The 23,498-nt window shown below is 39.2% G+C and overlaps 1 protein-coding gene across 3 annotated transcripts in view; it reads right to left on the reverse strand.

Moving 5' to 3' along the window:
* Positions 1–1,032: 1,032 nt before the first annotated feature.
* Positions 1,033–23,498, reverse strand: part of mrtfbb (myocardin related transcription factor Bb) — a gene marked incomplete at its 3' end in the record, with an annotated part of 32,925 nt that continues 10,459 nt past the window's right edge. Inside the window, exons 1-16 of one of the 3 annotated variants that reach the window (XM_079887072.1) lie at positions 17,611–17,843; positions 15,786–15,882; positions 13,680–13,745; positions 12,772–12,827; positions 12,211–12,286; positions 11,467–11,607; positions 10,089–10,249; positions 9,678–9,803; positions 7,021–7,268; positions 6,161–6,329; positions 5,346–6,083; positions 5,130–5,249; positions 3,507–3,653; positions 2,024–2,158; positions 1,588–1,648; positions 1,033–1,490 (exon numbers count right to left, since the gene is read on the reverse strand). In XM_079887072.1, coding sequence (XP_079743198.1) covers positions 1,033–1,490; positions 1,588–1,648; positions 2,024–2,158; positions 3,507–3,653; positions 5,130–5,249; positions 5,346–6,083; positions 6,161–6,329; positions 7,021–7,268; positions 9,678–9,803; positions 10,089–10,249; positions 11,467–11,607; positions 12,211–12,286; positions 12,772–12,827; positions 13,680–13,745; positions 15,786–15,882; positions 17,611–17,622 — 2,811 coding nt within the window. In that variant the 5' untranslated portion in view covers positions 17,623–17,843. Of the gene's footprint in view, positions 1,491–1,587; positions 1,649–2,023; positions 2,159–3,506; positions 3,654–5,129; positions 5,250–5,345; positions 6,084–6,160; positions 6,330–7,020; positions 7,269–9,677; positions 9,804–10,088; positions 10,250–11,466; positions 11,608–12,210; positions 12,287–12,771; positions 12,828–13,679; positions 13,746–15,785; positions 15,883–17,610; positions 17,844–21,220; positions 21,459–23,498 lie in introns of those variants that run through there. The other 2 variants (XM_079887071.1, XM_079887073.1) reach the window with 2 other exon arrangements.

The following is a 23,498-nucleotide window of genomic DNA, read 5'->3' on the forward strand; positions in this document are numbered from 1 at the left end:
AGAAGATATTTTGAAGAATGTTTCAGCTGCATTTTAAAATATTTTTAAGTCATTGGGATTTCGTTTGAAACTTTCAAGCTCCAAAAAGAACATAAAGGTGATGTGAAATGGATCCATATCGATCACTTTTTATGATGTACAGATCAAAATGTAGGGGTTTTTCATAAAAAATTACGAGGTAAAAAAAAAAAAAAAACATAAAACATACACATGGATGAATCGTTCACAATAAGATCTATAAACTGTTGAGGAACATAGGCAAGCCAGCTATGCGCATATATATATATATATATATAGGCATCATTTGGAAGTGTTCCTCACAATCTTTGTAAATTAAACGTTGATAAAATAAAAAGTGATCCTGCCGCATCGGAATATAATAAAGTCGTATGGATTAATTGCATGCTACCTTTACGTCCCAAATGTTTCAATTCACTGACTTTTTATAGGCCGAACAGCTGAAACGGCTTCAAAACATCTTTTGTGTTCCACAGAGAAAAAGATAAAAGTTTAGAATGACATGAGGGTGAGACTAATACATTTGGATGAACTATACCTTTCAATTCTAAAACTAGAGAGTTTCTGGATAACGTAAATAGCAAAGGCACATTGTACGTATAATTCTTACTTGCTGCAAAATGTGTGATATGAATCTAATATATATTCTGTCAATTCAAAGACATCATAATAAATCACAATCTAAAAAACAGCATTCTATATAATATAGGCCAGCAGTTTCAAAGACTGCTTCAAAATATGAAAAGCAGAAGGTCACTGCCTAAATATATAGGTGAAAAACAGTGTCTCTACATTCTTTTTCTGCCTTGAAATGTGTTGGTGACAGCAAACAAAAGCAAACAAACCTGCACTTATAGGCACAAATGAGAAAAGCTGATAATTAATGATGGTCACTCCAGATCCACAGATGCCGAGATTTACAAGAGTCCGACTGCGCACTGAACGCCTGTTAGTGGTCACTAAGGGTCAACAGATCTTTTTTAGAAAGTCTCCAATCTGGCTGCCTTTGTGAGCTCAGTCCCAGTGCAACTGTAGATCAGTCGAGTCCAAGAAATCAGATGAAAAGACAGTCGGAGAGGAGATTCCAGCAGGACCTGGGATCGTAAGGTCCAACCACTCCATGTTATCAAGGCCGGTGTCTTGTAGATGGAGGGTGGATGGCGGTGTGTCGGTGAAGGTCAGATCTGAAGTGTCCATTGGGGAGTGGGACCGCTCCAGCAGCTGGTTTTTGAGCTCCTCCATCAGTCTCTGGGACTGCGGCCCAGCGTCCTCCAGCAGGACCTCCAACTGGTTATCGGAGGCCAGGGTCAGCAGGCTGGCTGGAGGTGCTTGGGTCTGATTAGGCGTGCGGGCAACGTGTATTCGGGGGGGAGGACGTGACAGCACAGTGTTAATGGGCAGGGTGGTGATGTTTACCGTCACTGGCATAAGTTTATCCAGAGAAGGATCCTGCCTGGCCAGAGGGGATATTTCTGGGAGGGAAAGCACAGAAAATGGTTTAGTTATACAAATCTATTGGAGCTAAAATCAAAGACCTGTTCTGTGGTTCTTTCTTTACAAAGTTCTCACCTCCACTCTCAATCAAAACGTCAAACAAATCGTCCATGTGCTGACTGGTAGCAGTGGGAATCTATATGGAAGAATATGAGGTATTAAGACAATGGTAAAGTGTTCAATATACATTTCAAAGTATGCAGCTGGCCATTGGCCTGGCCTGTTGTTTCACGGTTGAAAAAGAAATGGAAGGGACTAAACAAAAACAACAAACTACAGGAGACGGCAACAACGAGTCCTTAAATGAGTCCTGAGACATTTTTGTCAGTCATAACTTCTGGAGAGAAAATAGTGCAGACACTGAAACTTCCTACTGTGTCGAGTTCATGCATGTGTGCATGTTCTTCACTTTGTGCATGCTATCAAATGGAAAATGCTTTGAAAGTCTAAGCATTTGCATCAAAGCTGAAGTATATTTTGGAGGATATTCTGAAGTATAACTTTAAATTACCTGCATTGTGGCTTGTAGGCCTCTGGTCTGTTTGACGGCCTCCTCGTAACGGGGTGGGTCTTTGCTCTTTGGGCTGTGGTGATTTGGGAATGTCGATGGCTGAAGGATATAGTTGAGCTGACAAGGCGATGGAGGCTGAACAAAACAATATAACTTTCAAACTGTGTAATATGGGTTGTGGGCAGGGCAAACTGTAATATATAAGGTATAATGGAGCACTAGACAACAAAGAGTACAAGCTAGTTAGCATGTTTCTATGCAGTTTATAGTGTGTTCTGGGTGGTTGCTATACAATCATAAAGGAGTATCGAGAGGTTGTTGACATGTTGCAAGCATGTATATTTGTTGTGCATACTTGACATGCGCTCTGGTTTCGTTGAACCAGATATTATGCTAAAATGATATTTAACTAGCAAGCTGAGAAGACAACAGTTTACTCTCCCACTATGTAGACCAGGGGTCGGCAACTTATGGCATGCGGAGAGATAATCCCAGAAGCATGCACCTCCGGTCACACTAATGACTTGTCGGATATGCACTCTACCGCAGGTTAAAATCTCACACTTTAACAGTATTTATAGCTTCTAACTTAATAAAACAGGCTGTGTGACTAAGAGGAATTATTAACTCAAAATGTACGTCCGTATGCAAATTTGAGGGACTTTATTTAAATTGCGTGCCATAGGTTGCCGACCCCTGAAATAGACAGTTTAATAGCCAATATAGCACCCCTTGTGGCAACACTGAGAAAGATATGTGTTGCATTACGAGACCTAAACCATTTTTGAAGCGCATCAACCCGAGTAGTTTTTTCAATTGTTTGCAATAGGAGTGCAACATTTTTAAAAAAGCCAGCAGCATGACAAGTCACAGAACATCTATTTCACGCAGATTGCTGGGTACTTGCCCTTTGAAAATGTTGGTAAACACAGTGTTCATCACTGTCAATTTTTCCTCAGCCATTCAATCACAGTGAAGGAGGGGTGGAACTGGAAGATCATTTGAATGGATTGGCCAAAATTTCAATTAAGCACCAAATCTGTTGCAAATTGGATTAAAACCTGTCTTAAGTCAACAGTAGGGGTCAATATGTGATAAATTGGGCTTTTTTTTTTATTTGAAAGTAGGGGGCAGCATATTCCAATTTTGCCCAGAGCGCTGGATTGTCTTCCTCTGATCTTGGGTGGAACAAATGCTACACTGACCAACCGTCAGTAGAGGATTTAATATTGCTGGTCTCTGAGTATTCATGTCTGTACCAGATTACTGGTCATCCACAGGCTACCACAATATTAATATGATTTTTTTTTTACAGTTCCTCCAAGGGTCTACCAGATAAGGAGTTAAATGCTGCACCTTCAAAGCGTTCTCAAGCGCTGGGTGTTTTCAGAAAAGCACATGGAACTTTCAGCTGACAAAAAATGCTTTGGTGGACATATGGCCATAGAGAACAGACTTCTGAGTAGAGATCAGTTTGTCTTACTTTGTTAATGGGTCCATTTGGGGTTGTGTGTCTGGGCGAGACTCTAGGTGAGTTGTTGAGGAAGCACTGGGGCAGATCTGCCATGGGCTGGTTCTGGTTCTGCCTGTACTCAAACCCAGAAGGCGAGCTTCCACACAGGGGTAAAGCCTGCAAACACATACATCAGGAGGCAGAATTAGGCCCACTGCACGGTGCAAGTAAAAAAAATGTATATCAGTGTTCCTCTTGTTCTTGAACCAACTCCATGTCTTCTTGATAAGCGCTCTTTCTGATTTTCTCTGTACTTTCTACTTCTGTCACTTAAAAAGCCAGGTCTGCGTTTGATGTTGTTGAGAGGGTAATGCATCACCTGAACTGAACTGCTATTGCCAGGGCAACATCAGAGATAAGTGCAAAACACATAGCAGGCCTCAGAAAGGCTTTCCATTTCAAGCTACGTGCCAAATCAGAGAGAAATGCGTCTGGGCCTTGTCATCACAATAGTGAGCTGAACTGGATTTATGAAGTGTCGGAACACTCAGAGCAAAAGAAAAGGTTAAGATCTACAAGCACCCAAAAGTATACATGCATAACAACACAACTCAGAGAATACAATGAATTTCTAATTGTTGAATTATTGTTATTATTTTACTTCAATGTAAAACGTTATTGTTTGTGATTTGTGGTGTCTTTATAAATTAGAATTATGCATATCCTTGTACCTCTAAAACAGCGCATATAAGAATTAGTGGTTGACTGATATGATTTTTTCTATGGCCAGGGCATTGCTTAATGTGTTTTGTTTAGTTTCCAGGGAGTTCCAAGCCTCTTCACTTTGTAGTTTGCTTATTTTCTTAACTTCTGTTTTTTTGTCAAGCACTGGTTCTCTAAGCTGAACAGCCAATCAGAGTGATCTCTCTTACCAATGGGCTGTGCCACAGATTCAACATGCTCAATTCACCCTTTGCCGGGAGTTTGACTAATAGACGATCTGACCAATCATAATGCAGAATCCGCCATTTTTTCCGACAAACAAACCAGACAGGAGTGTTAGTAGATTAATATCAGTGGACTTGAATTTGAAAATGGTGTGTAATGGCGTCTTTCTGCGGTTGAAACAACATAACTTCTGATGTTCATTCAGGTTTATTTTGTCCTGTAACTCGTAGGAAGAAATGATCAGTTCTCGTGCTGCTTAATCTGAGGCACTCATTCTGTTAAAGAGCCACAAAACAGCATTTATTGTTTGAATTTCTTTAAAAAATTACAAAATTTGAAAGCTGAGACTTTGTTTCATACCAAAAGTAACCTCCTCTATCTTGTCTGTCGACACATTGTCAGTGTCTTTTCTTCCGCAATGTATTTTTCACTGCGTGAGAATTCATGTGTGGCATGAGAGCGCCATAGCTTGTCAGACGGGGTCAGTCTTTGCGAAGAGTCAATTGTCCAAAAAGTTGCTGACGGGGGTCCGAACCCTCAACCATGGCCCAGTATTGGTTGATGGACAACCGTCAGCTGGTATATCACAGCCTTTAGGTATTTACCATTGCCAGGACATAGCTATATGACTGCTAAGGTGTTTTTAGTGCTTGATAACGCATTGCCATTCACTAGATGAAAATCACACAGAAGCAATTTGCTCACCTGAGGTGGAGATGGTGTCTGATTTGAATGCGTATTATTGGACGTCTGTGTTTGCAGAAGTGGCGTTTGTATGATGGTTTGAGGCAAACTTGGCATTGTTGTTTGGAGAACTGTCTGTGCCTGCAAAGTAAAGAAAAAAACTCTAAATAAATATGCCATTTTCTTAACTGTAAATTGAACCAGCATATCATGAATGTTAAGAGAATGTTAAGAGACCTGTGTGCTGATGGAGTTGCTGGGCAGGCTGATGGGCAACAGGATTTGTGTGGCAGGCTGAGTGTTGATCAGTGTCTGCTGATGCAGCACTTGAGGGACTTGCTGGGTGTTGATGTAGAACTGCTGGACTGGGGTGTGGTGCATCTGGGCATGAGGCTCTTCCTGTTTCACACCTGTAGTTTTTGGCAGGGGACTCCGCTTGGAGTTACAGCTAGGGGCGGCGCTGTTCTCCTCTTTGACCTGGACTGATGTATTGGGTTCAGGCTGCTGCCCTCCGCCCTGCTGACTCCTTTTCTCCACCTCCAGCTGCATCTTCAGCTCCTCCACCAGCCGCTGCTCCTGCTCCAGCTTACGCATCAGCTCCTCAATCTGACGCTCCTTCTCGTGGAGGCGCTGGTCTTTTTCAGACACCTTGATTTCCATGGTCATGTCTTCCGGTGTGGGTTTGAGGGGTGAGGTGCCTGTCGGCGGGTGGGCTGGAGACAAAGTGCACAGAGGTTTGGTGAAACTGTCTCTGCTGTCCTCCATACTGGTGTTGGAGGCCTCGGACCTCTCAGGAGACACAGGTGGAGTTGTGCTCATGCTTTCGGGATGCAAAGCAGTTTTGGAGATGTTTGAATCTATGGCTGTAGTAGACTGAGAGCTCTCCTGTTGGGACTTAAGCCTTTCTAAGAGGTCTGTCTTAGTGCCGGACACAGGAAGTCCACGCAATTTCAACTCCATCTTAAGCTCAGCCACCTAGAAGACATAAGAACAACTGTACTTCTGCACACTTATCTATTTGACGTGGAAAAATCAATGGGCATATTACCCACCTTCATCTCATCTAGGTTGGCAGGCAGGGACCCGGTTTTACGACTGGTCAAGGTGTTGTTGGGACGTGAAGAAGCCATACTCGGCAGAGACACCATGATGGGAGAGGGAAGGCTTGGGCTGGTGCTCAGGGTGATGTTGGGGCAGCTGTTCTGACTCTCAGCTACTGGCCTGCAGAGGAGTATGGGGTATTTTAAATGCAATAGGAACTTCCAGTTCTCTCATCATTCACAATAAGCAGCCCTTCTACACAATAGAAGCAGAGGTATATCTTGCGGCAACAGGAGCCAAATTGGAAAATAATATGAGGAACTACCATACTAAAGCTGTGGTGATGACAGGTCGGTTAGACAAGATTAATAGGCGAAACCATTATTTAAAGGCTATCGCTCATAGCACACAACGCTCACATTCCTTTCCGAGCTGCGAATTTCTTTTTGCAAATCAGTCAGGCTCATAATAAATCCTTTTAATGTCAGAGCTGAAACTGATATATCAGAATCATATGCAATTGCACTGGTCCATAACCAATGATTAACTGACATCACATAAGAGGAACTAGTATTTCGTTTGTGTATGCATCCCTGCAGGCCATTTCACATGCCAGTTTCCCAATGTATTGAACATTGAAGATAAGTGTCAAGCTACAGTGTACGCAGGTCAAGTGTAACATGAATCAGATAATAATCATCATATTAAACTATATTGTATACATTATATTACATACTATGTAATTTATTAAACAATAAAATCATCTTGTCATGTTGAGGTCAAAGTGACACATGGTGCTTGTGATTAAGAGGTGAATGTCATGAGAAAGGGCCTCAAATGTTGGAAACTTTCCTTGAAATGTGACACATACTTGAGTGGTGCTGGTAAAATGGCCTGGTAATTGTAATGCTGTTGCTGTTGGCTGATAATCTGGAGCTGCAGGAACTGCTGCTGTTGTTGAAGAAGCCTGGCATATGCACAGTCCATCGGGGCTTCATTGGGTTCCTGCTTCTGGTCGGGCGGGATGTACTGGTGATACTTAAGCTTCTTAATCCGCGGTTTGGGTTCTTTACTCTTCTTGCTTCGACTCTTGTCACTGGACTGTTTGGGCTGGCTTTGCTACATGGAAACAAGGGTGGAAGAATTGAACAAAAAGTGTCACCTGAAATCACACAGCAAACATTCTGACTGCATTCAACACCCTGCCGCTTTGTAATCATATCACCAGTCAGTTTGACTTGTGATTTCAGGTGATTCCCGTAATGTCCTCTTGCTAACAAGAGGTGTCAGCACTATGAGAATACGAGGAGCTGAGAGATTTGTGGGTAAAACCACAAGTTTGCAACTGCTGTGAATAGGTGGGACATGTATGAGCTTCTACCCTAAATCACAGGAAGAGGAAACAGGATGCATGGAGGGGACATGACCCTCATTGTTCCACATTATCCCACTTATTGAGTCACAGGATACACATGCAAATGGTTTGGCTTCTGAGGGAGGGAGTTGAAAGTCATCAGGATGTAATAACACAATTTCAAGCTGGCGTATGTGTGCACAGGTTTCCCAAAGCACGACTGTAAGAGAGGGTCAGCAGTGACCCGCTGTCATGTAGTAAATATGCGGAGTATGCTTTGAAGGCTCGGATTATGATAAAAGCACAAGTTATTGCCTGATTCCTGTTTCTTATGTCCCCAGCTTAAGTCTGTACTTTTCCGCATTCATGAGTGTGAATATTTCATATGACCTCCAACTGAAGACAGAAGGCGGCTGCTAGCACTTCTATTTCTGCATCTGGTGCTCTTCTGAAACTGATTTGGCCAAAGATATCTTTGACAAGTTGTTCTAAACAAGCTGTTTAGAGTGACAAACAACAGCTCTACTTCTCTCCTCTCTACACTGTGGTACAGAATCTTTCTTTCTAAAGAGTTACACTACCGTTCAAAAGTTCAGTAAGATTTTTTAAAAATAAATAAACTTTTATTCAGCAAGAACACATTACAGTAAATTGATCAAAATGACAGTTAAGCATTTATAATGTAACAAAACATTTCTATTTTAAAACTTCAAAGCCGTGTCTGAAAGTTTTATAAGCTTCCTAACATGATTGATCATGTTGTTAACATGTCTTATGTGTCTAGCATTATTTTACATTGTGCAACATGTTTGTAGCATGTTTTAATACATTGCTAGCATGAATTAGCTTACTATAGAATTAGTCTTACTAAAAACACTATGTTGCTAGCATATTTTAAAGGAGAACTCCGGTCAATTTTAACATTGAGCTCATTTTTTTGTAAATTTGGAGTGCTGTCGGTACAGAGAACAACGACAAAAATCGGTGTTGCCTACACCGTGTTATCCTCTTTTTAAAATGTGCACCCTGTTGACTTCAATGGGGCAAGTTTTAAACCTGCTTTTAGCCTCTTAACATCCTTGATGTGTCATTACAAGTGCACAGCCAATGTGAGTGATTCCTTCAGAGTGAACACGGTGAATCTGACTCCAGTAGATGTGAAAGATATGAATAAAAATGATGTTAATTCGGCCAGCGCACATAACTGTATTACTTCCTGTTTTCGGTCGAAGTTCACAGTAGTCGATTGTCGAGTTCACGCGCGTGATCATAGGTAACTAACTAACTGCATGAACTCGACAATCGACTACTGTGGACTTCGACCGAAAACAGGAAGTAAATACAGGTATGTGCGCTGGCTGAATTAACATAATTTTTATTCATTTCTTTCACATCTACTGCAGTCAGATTCACCGTGTTCACTCTGAAGGAATCACTCACATGACCTGGGCACTTGTAATGACACATCAAGGATGTTAAGAGGCTAAAAGCAGGTTCAAAACTTGCCCCATTTAAGTCAACAGGGTGCAAATTTTAAAAAGAGGATAACACGGTGTAGGCAACACCGATTTTTGTCGTTGTTCTCTGTACCGACAGCACTCCAAATTTAAAAAAAAATGAGCTCAACCGGAGTTCTCCTTTAACACAATCCTAACGTTTTAGCATGTTGTTAATATAACATTTGTTGTTAGCATATTTTAACACATTGCTAGCATGAATTAGCACGTTGCCAACATGTTTTAACATGTTGATAGCATGAATTAGCATTTTGCTATCATGTTTTTTTATTATTATTTTATTATATATTAATATAACACATTATAGTTTTTTTTATTGTAATAATATTTCACAACATTACCGTTTGTACTGTATTATAAAAAAATAAAATCAAATTACCACAACCTTGGAAACATTTAAAAAAAAAAAAAAAACTGTACCGACCCCAAACTTTTGAATGGTAGTGTATATAATGTTCTTGTATCTGTAGGCAAATACACTTTAACATCATTTTTTTCAGTTAATTTCTGAGTTCACAGTCTTTGTGGTATATTTCATTATTTAGCTGGAAATGCTATTGTGAAATGAGTCAGTAATACTGTGAGTCACTGACCATTATCTCTGAAAATAAACACTGACAGGAAATGACATCGCCGTGGTTAGGACATATGGTTTACCTTCACGAGGGTGGGTCCTGGCTTTGTGGGAGCAGCAGCAGTGACTAGCTGAGTGGCAGTCATTCCTCGACCATCTTCTACTGATGTTTTGCTCAGGAAGTCTGAGCACTGGGTTGTAGGTGGACACTATTGAGATAAAAAGAGATTAAAAGCCATATGGCCATGAGAAGAGACAAAAACACATACATCTAACCAGCATTACAGGGCTGATGTCTGGATAAGTTGCAGGGAAAATACAGAAGTAGAGACAACTTAGCTCTTCTGGAGAGCGGAATATTACTTCATATGCTTTAATTCTTTACCAGACCTTTTCATCAAAAGCTAACTGTAAATATTAGCACTGAATATTCCTGAACCGGTTATCAGTCAATATGGTGTGGATGTGAATCCAAGGACTGCAAAGAGGCTGACCTGGAGTTTGGAGCCGATCGGAGGCGATACAACTGATGGATCAGGTAGTCTGGCTTCTATAGGAGAAGATACAGAGCCCAGAGACTCATGACTAGCTGGCTGCTCTGGAGACAGAGCTTCACTGCTGTCCTCATTGAAGTTATAAACATCCAGTTCAGCAACTGCAGTGTTCAACAAAAAACAAAAGACAAAAGTTAAGGTTTTTTTTAGACATGTAGATCGTTTGCTATGTTCCGAAACAGGTGCTTATTTTGTTACAATGTTGCATTTTCTTCTTGGTTCGGTTCGCTTTCACGAGGCAACATTTCAAAATGTAGCAAAATGTCACATGTGAGGAAAACCTCCTCTTATTGGTCAGAGTTCACCTTTTACGTTTCTCTGCACCATCCATCAAGATATATTGACAAGTCTGTCTTGCGGGCTTATTTTGGCTTTATTTGTAGTTGTCATAACACATGCAAACACTATATTTAATTACATTTAAAATATATATATATAACTTATGGTGCGTTCAAGTCATGTCGAAAAGATTGTATTTACGAGTTGAATGCACATGAATGCCACCAGAAAGTTGTAATACAAGTGGGAAGCTCTGGATTTTCTTTAAGCCCCGATGTTTACGAGTTTGGGGCGTATCAGTGAGAAACGTGGTGGAATACCACAATATTTTAAAGGTATTTAGCAGTGACATTGTCAGGTATTTTATTTAACACAAAGTGGTTACACTTAATTTTAAGGTGTTTTTGTTGTAATGTACACTGTAATTATACATTTAAGTACTGAGCAATATTAAGTAACTACATGTCCTTACTATATAGTTAGCATTAGGGTTTGGTTTGGTTCAGGGTTAGTTGCATGTAATTACTGTAAGCATCATTTATAGTTATTACTAAAGTAACTGCATGTAACATATGTAACAATGACGCTGTAAAAAAGTGTTACCAAATAAGCTAATTCCCTGCACAAAATATAATAGCATTGTAATATAACAATATAATATGTAACAATAAAGTTTACAGTGGCTTCATAAATTAATTAAAACGTAAAAAGCAAAACAAACCTGATACACATTTTTGTTCATCATTTTCTGGAAGTAGCGTTTAAAAACCTTGCTGTATTTTTCTGTTGTTAATAAAGAGAAGGTACACTTGCTCCGACAAAATTGACTTGAACGCACCTGATGTCGTAAACACGACTTCCCACAAACTTCCCAAGAGGACATGAACGCACCTTTATAATGCAGTTAGAGCGGGAATTAAAGCTTCGCCGGGACAGCAATGCACGGAGAAGAGCAATTACACAGATGAAAATGCACTCTTTGGTTTTCAACCACAAAAAAATGATGCAGCATGTAAATACATTATTTTATTGTTTTTACCAATGTCAACGGGCAGGATGTTCTTCACCACCAGTTCCATTGGTCCTGGCCGCTGTGCAATCTTCTCATTGAGGTCATCCGCTAGACGTGCCCTCTTCAGCTTCATCTGAGTGGCTTGCAAAGAAGGCTCTGCAAGGGTTTCTGAAATCAAGCGTAGCGTTAGTTCTGGCAGGTCACGTTAGTCAAGCTCGCATCAGCTGATCCACATCTACCTATAGGAATACGACACCTATCACCGTATACATATATAAGCTCCTTCATTATTATCAGCAGCTATCGCGTTTCTCAGGAGCGAATTACCCTCCTCCATCCCCAGCTCCTCCTCTCGCCCAGGCAGGATTTGGCATTCTGATTCCCCTTGAATCAGAACAATTATCGAATATGTTGTACTTTTAAAATCTTGAATTAAATATATTTGCAAATTTCCATGTTGGTTCTGTTCTGTTTACCCCAAGGGGGGTTATTGTTGCTCTCCCTGCTCTTATCCATGCTAGGCTGTATGGATGCGCAGGGAGTTCTCGCCCAGAACGGAACCATACCGCCAATCCAAACTGTATGCAAATTGTCAATCATACTTGACGGTAGTGGTCCTGACAGAAATACATAAACAGCTTCAGAATATACTAAAGCTACATCACGAATGAAGTATCCAGGAAGTGAAACAAAAGTGCTTCAAAAAGTGTAACTTTTGACACTGAAAATGCTCTTGAGAGCGAAATCACTTCTGTTTGGTCAGGTGCTTACCTTGTAAAATGTGCATGCGGACAAGCTCAGCACGTTCAGGTCTGCTACGGATTTTATGTTTCAGGAAATTCTCAGTCTGTATTTGAAGAAAATGCAATGAATATGAATTTAGTAAATTATTAATAAAAACCTGGAGAACATACATCTCAGCATGTTACTGTTCTCATAGTAAACTAGTAGCTGACAAATGTTTACATTCAGAAAAAAGGGTGGCAGATGCCAAAGTCAAATTATATTATATAATGAATTTTCATAATATATTATGTACACAAAATTGTTGAATTTAATTGTTCAAAATATCTGAATGTCAATGCATTATATAACAAAATATAAAACCAAGTGGCATCTGCAAACTGTAAATGTATTTTTTTTTTTTTTTTTTTAAGTGTTTCTTAACTGTCCAAAGACTTGAGGCCAGTTTTTCACTATAGCACTCAATGATGGAAAATATGATATTCTTGTGATTTTAACATAAACATCCTTATATTATTAAACCTGTGTAAAGGCCACTTAACTAATGAGTGAAAAGTGTAAGAATATTTCCGAGCAGTGAAGTCTTACCCTTGCCCTCTCCAAACTTCTGACCTGCTCATGAAAAACTGCAGGTGTCTTCAGCGCTGCAAGGAAAATAATCTTCATTTAAAAACAAGACAAGTGACATGACATCATTTAATATCTTATTATATAGTACTTATATGGAAGCTTGTTTCTGCAACAGACTCCGATTTGCGGATTTACATCTCAAAATTCAGACGTTATGACTCACAACTGTCACTAACCAAACTAGGCCTCTGAAACGGTCTGCTGCACTAACAACAACCCTTCTCAGTAAAGGTATAATTCCTGACATGAATATGATTGAAGAATGCAAGAATTGGTCTTTGTGGGAGAATCTGAGCCATTAACCATTGACTATAAAGCCCGGGAGGTAACCACAGATCTTGCTGAGCAAAAGTGCAGGCCCAGCCGCTGACTCACTCTTGTTACTCTTGGAGCTTGGACCATGACGTTAGGGGCCCTATACAGACGGCAAGCATTGAGAGAACAGGACAGCTCCCGCTGTTCCAGACAGACATCAGTCACACCATTGTTCTATCTCTGCTTCCTTATCAGTTTGTATCCTCAACAGACGCTTTCTTTTATTAGAACTGCTCTCCTTACCGACACGCTTAACTTACTCCATCCTCCTGCCGCCAAATGAGTAATCCACAAACAAACTGTGGCTGGAGGTGAATGTGTTCCACTTTATGAAGAATAAGTACAGTATGTGTGCAAAGCTTAGGTAATAATGTGTGTGGCACTTTGTCAATGACGCTGGATTAAGAGTTAAAATAGCAAGAAATTAGAACATTTGTCTAACAAATAGATTTGGTCTCAACGGAGTACTTCATGAAAGTCTAGGCTTAATTTGTCTAAACATTAATGGCTGACATTTAAGTGTTATTTTTCCATGAAGCATGCAGACTCACGTGGCATGATGCCCTGGTCTGCGAGCTGCTCGCGTGTGCGCCTCTGCTGTAGTCTTAACTGTAGCACTGTGGAGGAAGCAGAAACAGAACTCAGTGAAAAAAATTGGACTTTAGTGAGCTTGCACTTATAATACTCTCTGAAACGCACTTGATACAGTCCAAAACAGGTCTTGACCTAAGCAAGCATGACACAAAAGCACTCATTGTCAGATTCTTCATAAAGTGTTCAGCAATTTTTAAGAAACAATGCCTTTTGTGCCTAAAATTATTATTATTTTTTCAATTATTTAATATGAAACATGGTTGTTATAGATAAATGAAACTAAAACCATAAAAAACACTTTAGGAATTTGAAATAAAATTTAAATAAAAAAAAATAAAAAATTCAATAAAAAAAAAAACATTTAATTTCAGATAGTTTCTGAAATAAAATAAGTTTCTTTTTAGAACATTTCCAATTTTAGTCAGTTTAACTTAATGTACTAAAATAACTAAAACTGAAAAAAATTTAAACTATATAGAAATATTAAAAAACAAATGAATAAAAATCACAACAAAATGACCGAAAACAGAAAACTAAATATTATCAAAATATTAATAAACATTATAATAGTATTTCAATATAACATCCTCAATATGTGTTATTGGTAGAAACACTTGCTATTTATCTTTAAAGGTTATTTAATATCAAAGCATTGCATTACTTCAGCATTATTTCAAGTATATTTGGAAATCAGAATTTGATTATAGTTAATAGTGGTAGTATTGCTCAATTTTAGTGTTTTATTGTTTTTGTTACTATGATTTATTACAAACAAATAATTTGTGACATTTTCCCTTTCATCTGAAATGTTTTGGGGGTTGAAGTTCAACCAAAGAGTCGTACTTAAATAAATGTAATAAAAGTTTCAAGCTGTACAAAATCTCAACAGTACTGACCTCAAAAGCAAACAACAGAATGCTGTTTATAAGAGAGATCAACAACAGAACAGCGTCCAAAGCACAAAATAATGAACAGTGCAATGTTCCTATCAACTTCTCAAGGTGATGTCAGCTTAAGACTTGGCTTTGGATTTGCTGCCCATAAAAAGCGAGATGCAAGGTGTTATGCTTTGTATGAGGAACCACTGATGCACATTGAGATAACAACTAAGTACATCAAAAAGACAGTGAATGCCTGAATGAAAGGGTGAAATGCAGGGCGTTATGCACAGCCTACTACACCCTGGCTAGGGCTGAATGCCATTTCACCATCCCACAAGACAGCTCGGTTTATACATTTCGAAAACACACAAGCGTGGACATGTTAGTTCAAGAGAATAACACCACTCCTCTGCAAAAAAACATTTGAAGAGGAGGGTGGCAGTTGATAGTGACAAATGGGATGGCGGAAGGTGGAAAATGCCCAACAGACCCCTGCTTCCACCCATCGCCAGCACTGGGAGCACAGAGCCAATCTGATTGGCTGCAGAAAGAGGCCTAGCACACCCAGTTATGCTTAAGTCCCGGGAGAGCGACCACTCTGTCTGACTCACCCCTGCTAAAATAAACCCAGCCGTTGTGAGAACAAGGCCTGGGAAACTGAAGATTTTGGAAATGGCATGGGGGGGGGGGATACATTCTGCATCAAACACTCTTAAAAATAAAGGTTCCAAAAACAGGGTTTTTGCATCAATGCCGTAGATTCAGAACCATTTGTGTCCCATTGAAAAGCCTTTCAGTGAGCAGTTCTGAATAGAACCTTTTTTTTTTTCTTAGTTTGAAGAACTTTTAAATGATCTAAAGAACCATTTGTGCGTTTGAAAAGTTCCATGGATTTGAAAGGTTCTTAATGGAACCATGTATGCCAAGAACAAAGAGTGGACAAAAGGAGGGGACCAAGTGCCCCTCCTAAAACCCCCCTAAAATCTTGGAACACTATGTCCCGAACCATGTTTCCATTATTTATATGCGCCAGGAACTCCTGTGGGTTTCAATATTAAAGTGGTTATCCATTACAAATCAAGATCCATGCCACCACCAAGTGGCTTCTACAAAACAATGTGGCGGATGAAGCTTAGTAATATCGTAATAATCTTCACATCAGTATGACGGTACATGACATGCCTGCAGTCATCCCAGTGTTTGTTGAGCTGATGTCATTCCTCATGTTCTCTGCTGAACCCTGATTGACCTTTATGTGGCTCCAGGCTTCACTCTCAATCTGTACAATAAACAAAAGGCAGCTTAGATGCTTGTAAATCTCACTCCCCTAAAACCCAGTCCTCAAGATTCAATCTAAAACCAAATTCGAGCCTAAAGTTGCGGTCACATTTACCATTGTTTGTCGAATTTTAGCAGACGAAATCAGGTCATTTCAATAAGAATCCACACAATCAGGAATTTTGCCTGATGGTGAAAGATTTTCCCACACAGATTTTGTACACGCAAAAATTCCACAACAGACCAACAGAAAGCTGCTATGTTTAAAGGCCCTCATATCCTTCAGGTGAAAACAAAAAACGAACTGGTGTGACGACATTTCAAACAAAATCAGGCTCAAACCAAGTATGTTTTGATTTTGTTTTCAGAGTTTAATAGCTTGAACAGCTAGAAATGTTCTCCGGTTCATTTCTTCTGTTCAGTCCACCGAGGCCAGACTTGAGTAAGGACATGAACACACTGGTGAGCAGTTTTGTAGTAGAAACTGGAGTTGTAATTCTAACTGAAAGCGACACTGACACTATTTTTTCTTGTTTAATACTGTAAAATTGCTTGTATAACGTGCTATATTAATAAATGTGGCTTGACTGAAGAGCTGAAAGAGGTGCAAACAAATCTAGATCACTAAGATCAGATGCTTTCTAAACTGCTGTTTTCTCACCACTGTAATTTTTGTTGCGTGCTTATATTGTTATTGAGAGGAAAGCATATTTGCATATTTATCTAAAGACTTCTTTTTACCCCTAAGCGAAGAACAAAAAAAGAAGCTTACTGTGAGTATATTACCAGGGCCTTAAAACTGACATCTGTGCGAGTTGTGCTTCATAAATTTCCACAACACTGACAATAGTCAATGGACCTTTTTTGCCAGCAAAACTTCGCTAACGTGACCGCACCTTAACATTACCAGACGCTACCATCGTAAATTAAATGAACGGGCTGTGTTATGGCTAACGAGCCCGTTAATGTTGACTAAACTGAAGTTGTTTAAGAAACACTCTGACATTGACCTGGGCTGTGTTGACATTACTGTTAGAAAGAATATTTCAGCTGCTCGACAGATGACTGTATCTTCATGCGTGCTTGCAGAGCTCTGGAGGACAGCAGAGACTGCATGTTGGCTCAGGTTTGAGATCTGACAAATGAATATACCATTTGGTTTACGGTTCATCGATGGGCACCATTCCCAACAACCGATAACTCACTTGAAACTCTCACAACTGAAGCCATATATTAATTACAGTGAAGGCTGCAAAGATATCCTCATGCACATGAAAGTCTTATTGTTAAAAACCTGTAAAGAGGTGTTACTCCCATAAGGCACTAAAAGCAGATACATTTTCAGAAGAGGAACGATAAGCCAGCTAAATGATTAACTGAATGGTGAGGTAATGTTTGGGTACCAGTTTGAATGAAAACCTGTTAATATAAAAAATATAATACAGCCAACATCAGACAGGCTAAACAACAACAACAACAACAAGCCTCATCATTACTCTCATGTTCAACCTAACAATAAAACTTTGGTCAATTATTTGTACAATAACATTTGTATCCAATTCAGAACATGTGTTTCGGTAATAATTACCAGCTGCCGTGGGCTAAACTCTGGTTTCCCAGTGTCCTTCACTCATGTTTAGCATCAACTTTCCCCCATTTTAATTCATGCTCTCATTAATCCACGTTGGAATTTTTTTTACATTTTTTTATTCTAAATATTTGCATTTACCCCTGCAGACATTCAAGGTCTCCACTTCAAGGCAGGCCATGGAGCTGAGAGATGGATCGGACAGTTTCCGTGTCTGGAGTCCCATGGATTGCTGTGGGAAATGAGGAGCGAGGCAAAATGGCGAGATCTAGCAAGAAATTCCCCAGCGTAATGTTTGATTCCAGACCGTTCCGACAAGTTCCTTCACCGGCTCTGTCTCTAGACTGCCTGAGTGAGTTTTTGTGGGTGTGTAGTTCTCAGCGAGCGCAGTTCAGCTCCAGGCTCCGTCAGTGACTGAGAGGAGAGGCGGGACTAAAGAGCTGTAGCTGTTAACCCTCAACAGCACTGATCACTGGGTAAACAATAGTTCAAATGCAAACTTAGACAATAGAGACAATAAAGAGGAACTTAGTGCAAAAATTATCATGCAAAACCACAACTTCCCATACTTCTTTTATGCTACTTCAGTTTTAGCAGTGAGAAAATAAAATGTGTACCTTTTTTCCCCATTGAAAACATGTTGTCATGGAACAAAAATGGCAAAAACAATCAAGCAGCACCCCAGGGATGTCTCTGTTTCTTTTTGTCACTTAGTGTCTACATGTTTACAGATGAGATTCAACATTTGACTGTTTCTCATTTGTATTTCAGCAATCCGCCATTCTAATGAAGCACTATTGTGTCACAAGGGGGTTCCCAGAAAAAATGCCATTACATTTCTTATCTACATCGAGGGATGTTTCTTTCATAGCTGCTGGAGATTAATATTGCAGAGAGGGAAAGAAAATATTTAAACAAAGCCTATCTGAATCAGCCAAAGTGATTAAACACAATGGAAAACAGGAACGTCCCGGGGGAAGCCAATAGGGAGCGTTGTCCCGGGCCCACTAAGGTGCTGTATGGTTTAGTCTACTCATTGGGTCCGGTGGAGAGGGAACCAACTAGGGATGTGCAAAACTAGTTCCCTTAATGATTAATTGGTCTTTAAAAAGCCTTAAATTTAAGAGAAACAACAATCTGAAAAACACAAACCGATGTTTGCCGATGTTAGTCTACAGTCAGAGTTGAGATTTTTACAGAAAATTGCATAGTGTTTGATGGGCACAAACTATGATTTTTTGACTAGTCTGAAAGTCTGCTGAATGACATTGTGAGACTAACTCTAAGGTCTACCTATAAATATTGTACATTTTATGTGTGTGTGTGAACTCATTGGACATTTGGATCCAACTGAAGATTAGTGTGAACTGTCAATTTTTTATGTTAAAGACTCATATGTTAATGTTATTATAATGTGTAGGTCATACGATAGCTTGTGGGAACATTGACATAAGTGTCAGTAGGGGAATTTGTGAACAGTGGTGACGCTTAGTTTTTAGAAGGGTGGGTTGAAAAGAGGAAGGATGGGTACGGTCTGTCCTCCAGCCTGAGCAGGAACAGATCTTGTTGATTTAGTTCAGTGTAACAAACTCTCTATGAGCTCATAATATCTTAAGGCGGCAGTGAGCAGGAATCAATTATGAGAAAAAACAAGAGTGTTCCTTTAAAAAGTATTTATTGCTGCAGTTCTTCTGATAAAGGAAATTCACTCGAACTCATAACTTAGTATCTCCAAGCTGATAAAAAGCAGAAATGATGCCTTGTATTAGGATTTATTGTGAGTCTCTTTTAAGTTTATCATTTTGTGCTGAATGTTATGAGGTGGTCTGTTGCACATTATGTTCTCATTAAGTATATTAATCAACCACATGCATTGAGAGTGGATCGCCCCCATATTCAGAACTGTGGTCGATTTTTATAGATTTTTTCATGACACGTATGCATCCTCTCTTGAAGATTTGCCTTGTGCATCTAGTTTCTATCTAGTGATGCGCTGAAAAACATCTTAGTCGTAACCAAAACCAAAAATTCAGGACACACAAGACAATACAATTAAATATATATAACCAAATACAATAAAGAAGTAAACATGACCGAATTTGAAGTTTCATTCAGCTGTCCGAAGATGGTCACAAATCACTATATTAAACAGTTATTTTACTCTATTGACAGCCATAGTTCAGATTTCTTCTCAGTTTCATAGATCTAAAAGTGCTCAGATGACGAGCAGAGAAAAAACGAAATATTTTCCAAGAAATATGTCTCTATACATGAAAATATATAGTTGACTTTATATTTTTGGAAAATATCATCATTTTAGGAAAATATCATAATCAAAAGTTTGAGATCTAATTATTTTAAATAATATAAAAAATCCAAGAGATTCTTGGCATGAGAACTTTCAGGCAAAACAAGGAAATGGAAACACTAACTGAATTTGCAATGGTGTTTGCATTTCGGCAAAATATTGCAAAATATTTTGCAAGTAGCAAGAATTTCAAGGTCATGTTGAGTGTCTGGATGAATCACAGTTTCAAGTCTATTTCAGTGCAATAGGTCTAGGAAACTGTGGATTTACACAGAATGTAATGAAGAAAGTCATCATTTAGTGGGATCAGAAATACACACATGCCTGGTGGGGTCTCTGTTTTTCTTCCCTTGTGCAGTAAATTAACAAGCAGCACACATTAACAAGCAGGACACAGTGGCATTCTCAAGGGCAAGGATGTCCGTAGGGAGTGGGACATGAACTCTTTCTGTGGTCGGACAGAGTCAAGTTCAACAAGGTTCACTGCCTGCCTGCCCATTGGATCAGACTTATAGGGTTCATATACCAGTAAAACATTTCAAGAATGAAACTTTGGCCAGGATTGTGAGAGCCAGACAGAAGGACAATACGATTAGAGTGACCAGCAGTGACCAGATTTTTTCTAGAACTGCCAAGTTTAAGGGACAGTTGACTCAAAAAAGAAAACGCTGTCATCATTTCCTAACCAAAACCCATATAACTTTCTTTCTTACTTGAAAGTTTTACATACTGCTAGTCTAGCTTCATTTTTGTGCGTCCACACTGCTGACATGTTTGCCTGCTGTAGCTTATCCACATTGTGTGCACGAAATAGATGACGACACAGTGAAACGGTCATCGGAAGGGCTACTTAAATGTCATCTATTCAGCCTTACAAAACTATTGCAGTAAATCTTTTCAAAATTTTTCATCTGCCGAAATTTCGGTGCATCAGAACATCCAATCAGCCACAATATGAAAGTAATTATTTGCTTGTCATCATAGTCCGGAATTATACTTAACCTTTTGTTTTTCCAAAGAAGAAAGTCATACAGCTTTGGAACATAATATCCATTTTTGAATGATCAACTGTTTCTTTGAATTACAGCCAAACAAAAACCACAACATGACTGCAGGCCTAAGAACCTTCCATATCGGAGACTTTCGGCAATCATATTTGACACCAAAATCTATCACATTAGTTTACCAGTCGTCCACCCTAACATGAGCCAAGAACACTTTGGAAAAGAGTTAAAGGGAGCACTTAAGACATGATTACATGTTGGCATTCACATACAATTCCTGTGTAATTCCCCATGTCTTACCGCAAACAAATTTCTCAACCTTCTGGCAGGCCTTATTTTCTCAGTGTCAAATCGGGGCGGTAGTTTAATGGATGAGGAGGAAATAGGAGCTTGGGAGCAGAGTTATGGCCTAAGGGCCTGACCAAATGAGCTTACTCACCGTTCTTGCGCTCTTTGATGGGTGGAAGGCTCTGAGTGTACTGGAGAGACAGTTCCTCCAGGTCATGGGTCACCGCTTCGCTCCGTGGGCTCGGCACCAGCACCCCCATCATGCCTGAGTCGCCCTCCACTCCCAGACTCTCATGGGGCTCCATATCTCTTTGAGGGAAGAGGCAAGGGTCTCTCCCTGGAAACTACCACAGCGGTATAGACGACTGGCGGGAATCTTGGACTGCAGCCTGCCAGAAAAACAAAAGTGTTTTGCAGCCTTGTAAACATTAGAAAGCCCTAATGGAGCTGTTGTTGTTGGGGTGTGGTGGCAAAACTAATTTACTTGTATGTGGTTGATTGTTAATACACTTTAACTGATCCAGAAATGCAGCTCAAAGGTTAGTGTATCCATTTATGTCACATTGCTTAGATCCAGAATGGATTTTGTTGTAAACTGGTGATGCTAAACTTAATAAACACTCTTATTTCACAGAGTTTCTTTTAAATAGCTTGAGCAAAATCTGCCTAACCTTGGACTGTCCACTACCATGTATTTAATCAAATAAGTTTGATTGTCCTCCCAGTTAACCTTTAAAACAAGCTCTTAAATCCTTATGGCTGATGTTAAAAAGTGCAAGCTGCATAAGTCTTGATGTGGCTCCAATCCGAGACAAGTTATACGGGAGTATATGCAGGCAGCACATCTGGCCCAGCTGTTTAATGTGTTATTCTTACAGATGCTTTACATCTTGGAACATAGAAAGGCCACTTTAGACAAAGATGTATGTAATATCTGCTTGGTGTAATTTTGCAATGTACCGCACTGGAAAATATATGTTACCATATTTCACACTTCAGACGTGGAGATTTACAAAGAAAGACTATAGGGCTCCATAAAGTACAAGACACGCACGATTCCAAAACATGTCACATTGCAAATTTATAATCAACATATCAGGAATACCTGTATATATGTAGTTATGCAAAGAGGGATAGAAACTAGTGAGGCATACTAGTCACTTACCCTAGTTAAATGCTGATAACTAAAAATGTATATTGACTTGCACTGTGGCTTACCTGTTTGCAATTTCACAGTCTATATTTTTTTAAACTACTGTACAAAAACATTGCTTTACAGAAACTTCATTAGCTCTAGTTCTTTTTACTGGGACACTGAACAGATATTTCTTAAGCACATTGTTTCAACAAATCCCCAGTCAACAATACAAATAGTTACACACTGACACCAATAAAATAAACGTTAATTCTGAGTAAAGCTCTATCATCATTTGGTTCCACATGCCACTTGACTTGACATTTTAAGTACAATAAAAAAAGTCATACATTTTAGGTACATATTTTTGAATGTTTGAGCATAATGTCAAATGATTTGAAGGGGTAATGGCATGAAAAATCAAATCTGCCTTGATCTTTTGACATATAATTTTGATTTTTTTTTTATCAGTTAACATCCTGCAAGTTTCATGGTTTAAAAACATCCTCCTCATTGTAAACAAAGCATTTATTTGAACATGCTCGTTTGTATATTGTGGGATTTGTGACATCACACGGGCAAAAACATATGCATATGCATTGACTGTCTCCAGAGCAAGACATCGACGAATAGTATATTTGTCTACACTGGATGTGAGTGTCGTGTTGCGTCAAATCAAATTGAATTCACGCTGAATACAGTATACAGATGCGTGTTCAGTCTCTGACACTCCACGCACTTGAGTGTTTCGACAACAGGCCAAATGGAAGAGTGAATAGAACCGTAAAGGAACGTTCAGTTTAAACAGCTCGTCTGTTTCTCTGTCAGAAGGATCCCAGCACTGAAAACAAGCGGATGGTTTATTCTAATGGCGTCCTGGATCTCGTCAGAGGATTATGTTTGTTCGGAGCATTTTGTTTTATAAACGAGGCACAGTGTAATGAAGAATTCACAAAGAAACTTTTGTTGAAAGATGAAGCAGCCAACTGTATTGGATCTGACAGCTGCATCACAAACTGTAAGTAAATGTTTTCATAGTCCTTTGTCTATAAATGATGGTTTTAGCCAATCATAACAGAGGGTGTTTACTGACCAGCCGTAAAGGAGCTGCCCCAATGGGACATTTCAGACAAAGGGTCAGAATGAGGGTTAAAAATAATTGTTTCAACCCACTATATTATATTAACCATGTAAACCTAAAGAAAAAATTATATATATATATATATATATATATATATATATATATATATATATATATATATATATATATATATATATATATTCTGAAGAACAC

The sequence above is a fragment of the Squalius cephalus genome (assembly GCF_949319135.1).
Source record: "Squalius cephalus genome assembly, chromosome: 1".
Lineage (NCBI taxonomy): Eukaryota > Metazoa > Chordata > Actinopteri > Cypriniformes > Leuciscidae > Squalius > Squalius cephalus.